The sequence below is a fragment of the Merops nubicus genome, unplaced genomic scaffold, assembly GCF_000691845.1.
Source record: "Merops nubicus isolate BGI_N331 unplaced genomic scaffold, ASM69184v1 scaffold11665, whole genome shotgun sequence".
Classification (NCBI taxonomy): domain Eukaryota; kingdom Metazoa; phylum Chordata; class Aves; order Coraciiformes; family Meropidae; genus Merops; species Merops nubicus.
The window spans coordinates 7,034-20,745 of NW_008608049.1; the positions used below are offsets into that span (position 1 = coordinate 7,034).

General features: G+C 34.4%; 1 protein-coding gene across 1 annotated transcript in view; it reads right to left on the bottom strand.

Annotated features, from left to right (window-relative positions):
- Positions 1-13,712, bottom strand: part of LOC103772818 (calcium-activated potassium channel subunit alpha-1) — a gene marked incomplete at both ends in the record, with an annotated part of 117,435 nt that overhangs the window by 4,077 nt on the left and 99,646 nt on the right. The window contains 3 exons of the mRNA XM_008940161.1: positions 200-282; positions 1,790-1,895; positions 3,357-3,467. Coding sequence (XP_008938409.1) covers positions 200-282; positions 1,790-1,895; positions 3,357-3,467 — 300 coding nt within the window. The remainder of the gene's footprint in view (positions 1-199; positions 283-1,789; positions 1,896-3,356; positions 3,468-13,712) is intronic.

Genomic DNA, 13,712 nt, shown 5'->3' on the forward strand with positions numbered 1-13,712 from the left:
TTTAGGTAGGAATTTAGAGCATCTTCATCTCTGAACTTTTGAGACGGTTTTTTAATTTGTCCCCTAAAAATAATCCTGCAATGTTCTTCAAGTGCAACAGATCAGCAATAAAGCTGTATGTAGCTGTAGCCTGTCTGGACACCAGAAGTTACCTAATCAGAGTTAAGAACCAAAACCACACAAAAATTAATGAGCTTACCTCATAATATTAGAGGCATCCTCAGCATCTGGGTCAGCGCAGTATTTATTGGCAAGGATTAGGCACGCATCTGCTGACTCTATCTGAGACACCAAAGAAAAAGCAAACATTAATAGCAACATCTCCTTCCAGCTCTTCTTTTATCATAAAGTATTAAGAGAATCCAACACTGCCTGTATGAGTGTGAATATCAGTTCTTAGGACTGTTAATCAAAAATGTTCACTGGCTATCATGAGTTAACATGAGTGATTATAACAGCTCTCTAATACACAAATAGCAATTTCTTGTAACTAGCTTATGATGTTCAGACCAGGTCAGTAGTTCAATTACTGACTCTTTCTTAGTATCAGCTGAGGCATGAAGGTGTTGCTGGACGTATCTCTTGTAAATTAGACCTCCAAAACGCACAGCAAGTTCCTGTTATATTAGTACAGTGGTCCCGCAAGTCTTCCAGCTTTGTTCAGGAATTTAAGTACCTTCCTACTAAAGACAGGAAGAGGCATCTGAACCGTTGATTTAGAACCTGAGCACCAGTTTTAGAAAGCAGAGGAACAGAACTGATCTATTCATAGGATCTCTAGGTTCACACAAACCTTAGCTCTATTTAACTCAAAGCAGATGACAAAAGTATTTCTCAGTGTATACAACCAAATACGAACACAAAGAAGGGTGGAACACAGAACACACAATTTTACGCTCATAATTAGAGCATTTTGTTGTGATGAACTGAAACAGTGTGTGTTGGGCTGCAAAAGGTTAAGCAATTTATGCAGCCAAAATGGACAAAAGACGTGATTAGTACTCCAGAAAGTTTTAACAAGGCACTAAAATATTCTTGGCTTAAGTAGCCAATTTACAGTTGACTAAAAAAACACCCCAACCCCCAAATCAAATGAAAACCACAAAAAAAAAAAAAAGGGTTAATGCTGTATCTGACAGCTTGCCATATTTATTTTTTTCACTTAAGCTTCATGCTTTGTTTTAAGAGTACAAAATAATTAACCATAGTGAGTTCCAGACAATAAAATCAGCTCATTTTAGCTACAAAAAATGTTAAACTGTGGTTTTGTGTTTTTTTGTTGGTTTTTTTTTTTTTTTTGGTTGGTTGTTTTTTTTTGTTTGGTTGGTTTTTTGGGTTTTTTTTTGTTTGTTTGTGTTTTTTTTTTTTTTTCCCCAGGATTACAGACAACAGAAAAAAAGGTTTGACAGGTGAAAAATTACTTTATAACCTTTCTGATGAAGGTAAGACTAGCATTTTAAGCAATCACTCTAAGACAATGTTCTATTGTATCAAACACTAATGTAAAATACACTCCTGAACTAAATCCCAATGAAAAATTCATTAAAAGTTCAACAGAATGGCAGACAACATATCTTAATTCACAGTGTTACTGTAGATTTGAAAATTTAAGGATAAGGAAAACAAGGTTTATAAGGATAAATATTATACTCTATTAAGCAAGCTAAGAGATGGAAAAACTATCTTTTTACGTTATGTGAAAGAGAGATTTTCTCTTTCTTTTTTCAAAGTAATGCAAGGAGTACTTCATAAAAGCCAATTAGCAGAAGAACAGAACAACAGTTTTTACCTTCACTCTTGCCAGGTCATGGGGATTAAGGACTGAACCCTGATAAAATTCCACCTGAGTGAAGTGTCGTTTAAAAAGAGCTTCCAGCTCAAGGTTAGGGGAGATACTGCAAACGCAAAAGCAAATGAGAAGTCAGTTTCCATAACTGCCCCACTTCCTTCTTTCATCAATCAATCAATCCATATATTTATTCTGGATATTCAGGCTTCTGCAGATGCTTTAACCCGTGGTGTGGAAACACTGTGCAGTACTTAAAGACTATACTGCTTTCAATTCCTTATTTCTGTCTACAGTGCATTTGAAAATATCCCCACACAGCATTCTCTACAGAAATTGTCTAGTAAGACAATCATCCTTTGCATGTCCCCACCACTCTCAAAACACCCAATTGCATCAAATAAGAGAGCTCAATGCAAAATCAGCAAAAGGAGAGAAAAGGAAACCTACAGGGACCCTGGGGCCTATATGAGCTACAATTAAAACAAGCATAATTATGCTGTGACTTTCTGTCTCATTTCATTTTGACATAAACAAACAAAAAAAATGTAATGGATAACAATCTATTATACAATGTGGTACCAATCTTGCAAATACCATTTCTGATGCCACTCATTAAAATAGAAGGGATTTAATAACTATGTAGTAAGTGCATGAGAACTTTGTCATGGCAGATGCTACATTTCATAAGAAAACAAGAGATACATGCAAATATTTATCTGTGAAGGTACAGAAGAAAGCAGGCACAAACAAGTAATCAGGTGCTGAACTCCATTTCTGTGTATACGCAATTTCCTGATTCCTATCACCACACTTTTACACTGTGGAAATCTGATAGATCTGCTAACAGTCAATCTCTGGTTCGGTTTCTCTAGTTTAGTTTTAAAGGACTAGATTAAAAAAAAAAAAATATGCAAGTGCACAATCCTTAGTTTTCCAGTTTTCTGTGTTGAATCATCACACGTGATTCTTTAACTTTTTAATAATTTTCTTTGACAAGAAGTATAGAACTTGCTGCCAAATGTGTGTAGGTATGTATTTACAGGCAAAAGAGTGGTACTAATTATCACTGTGCAAGAATTTCTTTTCTATATTCACTATATCTGTAATATATCTCACTTACATGAGAACTAAATCTGCACCTACATTTTTCTTATCAATATTTTGCAATATGAAATAAACATTTTCTCCTAGTGAAATCAAAGGTGAAAATGTATTCACAAGACATACAGTATTTTTCACTGACGTTGCTGATTTTAACATTTTTTGTAGTTTTGCTAGAAAAATGTGCTACCAAAGAAAATTGCCACAACTATTTACTAGTATTTCAATATTGCCCCTTCAACCATGTGTTTAGCTATCCACCTCACAACTGACAAAACTGAGTCTGAAGCCTGTCTTCAAAATACCTATACTTACAATGAGGTCTAAAAAATTGCAGAAAACAACTCTTTTTTTCAAAATATAGTTAATAAAAAAATTGTAAATATTAATTTTATGGTAATTTGGCACTTGAAAGATCATAAGTTTTAGAAACAGATGATAAGACTAATATTGAAAGATTACTCACTTATGTAGAAAGACGATTTCTACGTTGACATCATCCCTATCCTTGTGCAGGAAGTCCTTCAGGAAGTTGGACACACTTTCAAGTGTTATGTGACCACAGACAACTATGTGCCTGTTACAGAAAAAGCAGAGTTAATCTTGCAAAAAAAGATAAAGCAAGCTGAGAAGGAAATGATAATTTATTGGCTGAAAAAGAGTATTAGTCTCTTCTTGATGATTCTCTAAGTCCTATTCCATGAAGTCAAAGAAGGAAAACATCAGTTTCAAAATGAGCTTTGCAATGAGAAATACATATACACTCTCACCTGTAAAGACCATTTGGCAAAAAAACATTTGGCCAAGCCATATTATACACATTTAACAATAAGTGGCATAATTTATATATATGTTTATACACCATATTAAACAGCTCCTTTCAAAGTCATATTTCTTTATTTTACACATCTTTCTCCACATCTTTCCCCCCTTCTGAGCTTTACTGTTTACATTTTTGGTTTATGACATAATGAGACAGCAAATCTCCCTAAAATTATATATTTTTCCATGGTTGAAAGCAGGCACTTATGCCTGAAAGTGCAAAGCTCAAAAACTATAGGGCATAAACAGTAAAAAAAACACTCCTACAAGGAGAGTACCTTACAATAAGAAATCATTAGTTATTGCACCATTCCAACAGATTAGTTAGAAAATCAAATTTGCACAGATTGTGATTTCACAAAGGTTCCTACTGCTCTGTGTTTTCATTACTACATGTATCTGACCATGTAAGATGGAAGCCAAATATATATGTACATCAACATTCTTGAATGCTACATCTTAAATTCTGAGAGGCTGAAGAAAAGGCCTAGGAAACTGCACTCTTCCTGACTTAAGAAATCTTTGCTCCTTTATTATTGGAAAGCAATGTCCAAAAATTCATTATTAGAATATCCTACATTGTTTCACAACTTCCTTCATGGAATAAACTCTGCCCCAGATTCCATTACCATCATGGGTTTAAGAGACATGGTGATTTTCATATGCCTATTGGTAACACTTCAAACAGCCACATTAATCTCAGAAGCCAGGGACAAGGTGGTATAGATACAATTTCCAAACTATAGAAGGTCAGCTTTTCTTTTGTAGTCATATAGTCTATGCACAATGCTACAAAAAGTCAATTTCACAAACTTATTTGGCACTTGAACTGCCAAATGCAAAGCAAAGTGATTCCGAGGGTTAGAAGTACACCATTCCATCCTCACCGACTTCATAATCATTCTGTGGAAAACACAGTATGGAAAACAAATAATAGGTAGCAGCAATGATTACTTATGTAATGGGCTATAACAGGAGTCTGTTCTTGTTTCATAATTGATGCTTGATGAAATGTGTCTGAAAAGTGCATACAACTCACGGAACAAGGGATAATTATGCAGAACAAAGAACAAATCAGTAATACATATCACACATTGAATAATGTCACCATCTTGTACTGTTATTTTTGCAGGGTTTTTTTTCACATGGTGACTGGAAAAAATAGAATAAACTATTGTATCAGTCCAGCACACCTGATATGATTCTATTATTAACAATTTCATAAACAATGTAGCACAGAGCTTTAAAGCTTTATTTTGAAATATGATAAACTCAAACACTCTTGCAGGAGTTTTTAGTGACATCACCAGGATTCAGGTGTAATTATAGCAATAGCGGCAGACAAAAACGTCAATGGTTTCATTCTTTTTAACAGGCAGGGAATATATATTTGTATGAGATGTTGATCACGCTGTGTTTTATTAAACACAGGACTCAATGCTAAGGGCTTTTATTGTAAAACTAGCTATCCAGCGTGTCTGCTTTGGCTTCAGTGAGATATTGTTCAATTTTAATCTGTTTTTGGTGCAGTGAGTCTACATAGCACTAAGTTCTTGGACTGTAAACACTGAGAACCACAAAAATCCCCAAGTTAAAGCTTTCCTGTTTTATGAGGTGGTAAGCACCATGTCAGAAACCAAGAAAAAAATATATCAGCTCATCCTTTTTTTGTTGCAGGGAGTCCTTAAGAGGTTACCTCTGGATCTTTGCAGCTTAGCAGAGTTTGCAGCAGCCTTTGTATTGGATAAACTATGTCTGTATTACCTACTTCAGAAGCACTCTTCCTCAGTTTCCCTAACGGTCAACTGCCTGAGATGCCAGCACTGTGTGTGCACATGTTATTGCACTCACAGTTACATCAGGTTAACAATCTTCAACACAGAAGCGTAAAATACAGTTTCAAGCACAAAGATACACTCCCCACTGAATGGATGAATCTTTATCCAAAACATCAATGTAAACAGAAAATTCAAGAAAGTTCAGATTCTAAAGAGAATCTAAAGAGATGTCAAAAACCTTTCTAGTTCACTAGATCTAAATTCTGAACAGACTGAGTTTCATTAACTACATTACACTAACATATTAGGAAGAGTTGTACTCAGCAGTTTTCCTAAGCATAAACCCATCTAGCATCAAAAAAAGCAAAAGCACAAGAAAATTACAAATAACAGCTAAAAATACTCATTTGTATTCCTTATATGTTCTGTACACATTTTCTAAGATAACAAATTTTAAACTATAGATATTATTTTCTTCAAATGTGTCCATCTATTACTGATTAAGAAATTGGATTTTCCTTTTGGTGCATTATTTTTAATAATAGAAATAATTTCTTCTTATAGGCAAATGTTTTGTATAGATCCTGTTCTATTAGCTTTAGCAGGGTCTCTTCCCAAGGGCTCTTGCAGGGCACTACATTCCTGTGCAGAAAATTTACTTCCTACCTGGGAGATTTCACTTCATACGGGTTCTTTTTGGTTACTAATTTGCATCACATTTTAAAAATCTTGGTAAACTGAAGAGAAAAACTAGAAGTCAGATAAAGTGTGCAATCCAGATTACTCTATTGCAAAGGAATTTTTCACAGGGTCATAAGATTACAAGATAAATCTGGGTGGAATATGTCTCCACAGGTTATCTATGCCAAAAATTTCCTCAAAAAAAGTAGATGCATTTGGCACAATAATTCAATCCTGTTATGATTCCCATTCAGTGGGGTTTCATAGTAATCTGCTCCAGTGAAAATAAATCAATCGGCTGTTAAATATTCTTGCTTTTGAGCATCAGGACTGATTCATTTAGAAGTGTCAGAAGGCATCTGCACCATGCTTTCATTTTAGCACTCTGATTTGGAGTTGGACATGATCTATTCTTTTCTTCTTTGATGTTCTTACACAGTGCAAGACAGTGTCCTGATCTGTGACTACAACAAAAAGTCCTGGGTTTCAAACAATATTTTCTGATGAGATACTGGAATTAATTTTTAGTTGAAAAATCCCACAAAAAAAAAAAAAATCTCCTTTTAACATAAATTATATTTTTGCTTAGAAGCAGAAGAAATTGAAAACCAATTTCTTACTTGTCCAGACAGAGTTATTAGGTACATTAAGAAAACATTGAGAGTTTATATTGTTCCAGTCTGTCCTGTGCATGATTTGAAGACTTATAACTTCCTCTGTTTGTTCCAATAAATATTCCTTTCCTATTTTTTTTTCCATGCACAAAGAGTTTAAGTCAAGCAAACATACTGGATATCTTTTGCTTTGAGCTGGAGCTGTTTGGTAGGAAAATATTGTATTAATAATTTTGGGCCAACAGAAATGTCTAAACTCTGCGTTAAGTTTCTGTTTATGAAAAATCACAGAATGTTAGGGGTTGGAAGGGACCTCTAAGATCATCTAGTCCAGCCCTCCTGCCAGAGCAGGATCATCTACAATAGATTGCACAGGAAGATGTCCAGGCAGGTTTTGAACGTCTCCAAAGAAGGAGACTCCTCAACCCCCCCTGAGCAGCCTGTTCCAGTGCTCTGTCACCCTCACTTTGAAAAAGTTTCTTCTAATATTTTTATGGAACCTCCTATGTTCTAACTTGTACCCCATCGACTCTTGTCCTGTTATTGGACGTCACTAAAAAGAGCCTGGCTCCATCCTCCTGACACTCCCCCTTGACATATTTATAGACATTTATGAGGTTACTCCTCAGCCTCCTCTTCTCCAAGCTAGAGAGAGCCAGCTCCTTCAGCCTTTCTTCATAAGGGAGATGTTCCACTCCCTTAACCATCTTGGTGGCTCTGTGCTGGATTCTCTCAAGCAGTTCCCTGTCTCTCTTGAGCTGAGGGGCCCAGAACTGGACACAGTATTCCAGATGTGGCCTCACCAGGGCAGAGTAGATAGGCAGGAGGACCTCTCTTACCTACTTGTTACTCCACTTATAATACACCCCAGGAGGCCATTGGCCTTCTTGGCCACGAGGGCACACCGCTGGCTCATGGTCATCCTGCTGTCCACTAGAACCCCAAGGTCCCTTTCTCTTACACTGCTCTCCAGCAGGGCAGTCCCCAACCTGTACTGGTACATAGGGTTATTCTTTCCCAAGTGCAAAACTCTACAGTTGCCCTTGTTGAACTTCATAAGATTTCTCCCTGCCCAGCTCTCCAGCCTGTCCAGGTCTCTCTGGATGGCAGCACAGCCTTCTGGTGTGTCAGCCACTCTCCCAGTTTCGTGTCATCAGCGAACTTGCTGACGGCACTTTGTAATCCCTCATCCAGGTCACCGATGAATATATTGAAAAGCACCGGCCCCAGCACTCACTCAAAAGTAATAAACTTTCAGTTAAATTATTATGATTTCTGTTTGGTTTTGTTGTTTTGGTTTTTTTTTTGTTTCATTCTCTAAAAAAAAAAAATAATTTAGAAATTAACTTATAATATTGAAAACAATGATTCAGGAATTCAGACATTTTTAGTGTAGTATTCAGTAGGACTAAGATTCCTGTTAGCTGCCATTGGCATTACATATCAGAGGTAAAACTGGTTTAATATCCAATGGGAATTCATATTACATGATTGTGATGTTGCAAAAATAATCTTTCATAGTGAATCAAAAGCTTATCAGGAGGCATATTCTAGCAACCAATAAAGCCAGACTAATCCATTCTCTCCCATGTGTATTCATCATTCTCAAAATTAATTACAGTGAACAAATATGAAAAATTAGTACAGATCTACACAATTGATTTAAACTGTGATTCTACACAGTTTAATTTCACTACAGTACATAACTTTTTCCAGTCAAGCATTGACATAATGATACCTTTGCTAAAAAACACATTAGCTTCTTTTAACGAAAACAAAAATGGTGATAAAAGGTCCAAAGCTACTACAGATACAAACAGTTTCAGGAAGAAAAAACTGAAAGAAGCAAAAGCTAAAACATCTAGAATTCTGACATGATGTAATTGAGAACATACACTTAATCCATGTAAATAACACTGTAAATGAAAACAGATTCACTGTGAATAGTATTCTTCAAAAAGGATCTTTGCATAGTTCTTCCTTCAGAGGACACAATACAAAAAGCAAATCTTTTTCCAGTTTATTCTGAGAGAAATATCTATTTTACTGGAATAAGTATAAGGAATCCCAAAAAAAACTCATTCTAACTAGTCTGTCATAATGTATCAAAGATAATAAATACAAAATTCTGTTCAGCATTCAGTTGAATACATGGTGTTCACTTGTCAAGTAACTAAATTAAATGTGGCTGCACATCGCTCTAGATGTCTTTTTAAAACTATAATATTTATATCAAATACATATGCTCAATTCTCTTCATGGTCTTTCTGCTTGGTGTTCTGATCATATATACATCTATTGACTATCTAAATTCTTTTATTGTATACCAGTAGCTGTGGTTGAAGTAAACAGGGACTTGTAAAGTCTAACTTGTTTTCCTCAACAAAGGATGGATCTCAGTCACTTTTTCTTATTAAGAAAAGTTAATAAATATCATCAGAGACTCTGTATATGATCTTCTTTTTCTATTACTTGTATACAGCCTTTAAATATACCAATTTACAATATATTTCTACTTGCTTGTACTTTTTATGATTTACCTAACATTACCTAAGATGCTATTAATTAAGTTCAGTTCAGTGAAAACTTAATGCATGTGATTATATGTCTCTCTCTTCTTCAGCTAAATGTGTTTTATTTTAATATAAAATTCCCTCTCAGATTAATACAGATAGAGTAATATGTGCTTAACAGGCATGATTTCATGTTTTTCCTCCTTTTCCACAGAAAACATGATCCCAGGGATGGTCCTCTAAGGCCATCTATTCAGATAATATCTAGAGTGAGCCAGAAAAACATATTTTAAACTGCTAAAAAAATCTTGCCTATGCACTACATACATGACAAAAGGAAAGAATGAGAACACTCATCTAGAATGGACCAAAAAAAGACTCATCACGTTGCTTTTAAAGAAATAACTCTATCAGGTATGAAACTAAAGAGTACTATTCCCAAACTTGCCTTTTTGCATTAATGGTTCCTATCTGTGAAGACATAGCATAAAATACGCTGAAATCTAGACACGATTTAAAAAGAAAGAAAATTCAACTGTGAGCTATTTTCTCTCTGTGTTTCTCAAATCAGGCTCTAGAAACCTTCTAGTACAAAGGAGACAAGTCAAAAATATTCAAGGATATAGCAAATTGTCTATAAACATCCCACCAACTTTAACACTTGTTCTCCTTTAACTGGTTGGTCAGAAAGTAGATTTTCATTATTCTCTTCTAAAGGGTTAAAAGCTTTGAAATTGCTGAAGTTGCCAGGAAGCCAAAAGCATTTATTTTCAAATATGTATCATCATCAGTTGAATAAAAGAATATGACTACTCTGTGACTGGAGATGTGATAGCAGTATGTGAGAACATGTCTGAGGTACCTTTAATTTCTGTAAATTGGACCACATAGCTTCAGCTGCCAATTATTTATCAAGGAGACTAAACTCCTGCTACCTGTACTGAATCTACTCCAATTAATTCTGACAGAAACTGTTTCTGACAAGAATCTGTTCTTTCCTACAGGTTTCACACTCTTTAGAATCTCTCTTGTTTTGTGAGTAAAGAAAAAGGAATTAATACCAGAAAACACTGAAAAGTGCTACATTTAGTATACAGTACAAATCAGTGTAACAGCACTGTATCATGCATCAGATTAACATATATGGGAAACCATTAATGTCAGACATTTGAAAGTTACCTCTGATGCAGATATTGACTTATTTTGTGACCAATGTAAGTATGAAAAATAAAGAATCAAGAAGGAATCATTCCAAATTCTCTTGAACAAAAATATTGATAAAGTGTGACAAACATAGTCACACACAAGACCCTAATTAGTTGTGAATTATTACAGCTATGCAATTATATCAAGCGTACTTATACAAATCCACCTTTCAGTCTTGCTCAGTGAATATTGGTGATGTGTAACTGGCAACATTTAATTAGAAGCTTATGTAAACAGGACAGAAGAATTCACTTACATGAGTCCTCTAAAATTTTATGCTCACCTAAGTGAGATTTCTACTAGAAAGGGTGCATTTCGGATACTTTATTCATGGATAAATAGCACACTGCTTTGTTTAAGCAGCATATTAGAGCTTGCATTAAGTCTGTCTGAAATAGCATGCTATCAGAAGTGATTCACTGTGAGCTGCTTGGCTTATTTCAACTTTCTTGCTCAGTTACAGCTAAATGAGTTTGTCTTACATTTTTGGGATCTAAGGAACTGTACAATGCTTGTCTATAAAGCAAGTTAGGAAATAAAAGTTGCTATCCTTTGCTTGATGCATACCTCTGAAACATCAATAATAAAAGAAAGAACTTGTTTTTCCAGGGTCTGAATTAATCAAGAGGTTTCCACTGCAGCTTCAAGGATGAATATTCCTCCTTTCATTCAGTTGTGATGGCAATATTACCTAAAGCATTTCTGCTCTCATAAAAAATACCACAACACTTAGATACAACACTGCTATTTCACTGTAAGAAATAAAGTGAGTAATATAGTATAAATTGAGGTAAAAACTGTTAAAAGTTATAATATGCCCAAAGTGTTCAGACTAGAAAGCTTACAGTAAAATGTAGGAGTAAACAGCTGCAAACCAACCTTAATCTACTGTTCTAATCCCTTCAAACCCTGTGCTTCCTTCTTGTAATATTTTCTGCAGCAGATATCACATGCACATGACACCCTGTTATTACTTTTGAAATAAACTGAAAATATTTTTCCTTAAATAAATTGCTTTCTATGTTCCCACAATTACTCACTTTCATATTGCCTTATAGATTTTTAAACACTTAACGAAGCAAAAAATAATTAAATCCTCTATAAGCAATGCACGATTTAGGAAATCTTTTAATATTTTTGAGCATTTCATTCATGAACAGAGTCAATGCATTTCTTCCCACAGATATCACTCAAAAATGTCATGGCTAATTTTCTGCAACAGAACCTGAATGAAAACTAAGTCACATTTCACTAAAACTTGCCGGTCAGTTCACTACTTCTGCCATCTCACTTCTGCACTCGCTGAAATACACTTATTTTAAAAGTCATAATATTGTCATGTCACTTCCCAGATTTCCTTTCTTGCTTTCCTAATAATGGATGTAGTTTAATAAGCATAGAAAACTGGGGGGGGGATGTTTGTCCTATCTGTTTTCACTGTCAGTCTATTTAACACTCATCAGATTTTCTATATCACTAAGGGGGGACTTCATTTGAAATAGTGGGATGAGAAGAATGGCTCCCAGACAGGAAATAGAGACACCCCTGGGAATCATAATGCAATCCATGTCAGATTTTTTACTACATTCTCATTCCACTGGAAAATAATGTCTTATGTATTGTATCAAATCATTTAACACAATAATCCATGTCACTTTGGAGCTATGCCTCTCATTACTGCACAAATGTACCTTTGCCAAAGTATTTGGATAAACGTTAAATTATTAATTTTTTTTTTTTAATTTTTAATCAAATTCATATGTCTAATGAGTCCAAGATGGCCTGTCAACTTCAATTTTCTGTATTTCTGTTTACCATATCTATCTGTCTACAGTTTTTATTTTTCTCTGTGAAGTTTAGTTACTGAATCCCATGTTTTCTTCTGGAAGGAATCTCAAACAGATGATTATTGCTGTTGATATGTTGATGATTTGCTAATTTATGGCGTGCAAATTTAAGAAACCTGAAGAAATCTCTGTGAATCTTTGAGATCTCTCAGATCATGAGAAAAGAGAAACAAGAGTTTTAAATAGTTTATAAAGTAAAGAACTATGATTTCATTAAAATACAATTTTGAATCTTATATATTAAGTATGATAATGCCTCCAGATCTTTTTTAAAAATCTTTTGAAAATCTAATAAAGTTTAGCACAAATATTTACTACTGGGACAAGATAAGTAATTTGTATATATGTGTATGTGAAATAATAATAAGCCTTCTGTCTGCCAGTATCTATCCATGTGAAACTGTGTTCTTCTTGCCGCCCTCATAAACCTGATAGCAGTTTTTCAAGGAATATGGCAAAAATAATTTAGCCCTCAGAATTAAAAATCAGTAAATGAGTGTAAAGACTGAAAAAAAATCATTAAGTTATCCAGTCTCTTTTTCAGTCCATCAGTTTATAAATGTTCTTTCTATATGCTTTCTAAAGCTTTGGAAAGGCTAATTTGCAATAAGTTAACAACTTCAACTGGAAAATATTTCACAGAATTAAAATCAAGTCTGATCATATGAACACATGACTAAAGAAATGAAATAACTGAATAAGAATAATCTTGGTTCTCAAGTAAAATACTGAATGCAGAACAAAAGGTTAGTTATAAATTAGTAGAGGTAAAAAAAATCTGGATATTTAACCAAATCTCAGACCAGAGTAATATGAACATTATAAATAAAATACAAACCAAACTTGATTTTTGATTTTTTATTCTTAAAAGAAACAACACAGATGATCTTATTTTGGCTAGGACTGAGCATGTAAATTCCAAATACACAAAAAGAGTGCAACAGCAGAAATCTGCTTATCCAAACCCCAGAATTTCTTAAAGAAAACCTGTATTTCATAACACTTAGAGTCTGAACTTTATAATTAACTTTATAATTAAGCGGTTAATTGGAGCACTTCAGAAAATCATCCAAAGCCAAAGTGATTACTGTTCTCTTCCAGCCTTCCAGAAGTATGCATGCATGAACTAACCTGTAGGATTACTGATACGTTCTAAAAACAACAGTCTATCAGATATGATGATAAGACTGGCACATACCTTTTCATCCTTCTATGGTGCTTCACTTTAAAAATATCACTTTTAAATGATCCCTTCAATACTAACTCATAAGTTCTACAGATAGGTTACAGAAAGTGTGTAAACAAAGTAATTCAAAGTGAAATCCTTAAAAAGAAAAGAGCCAAATGTAGATAGGGTGTAG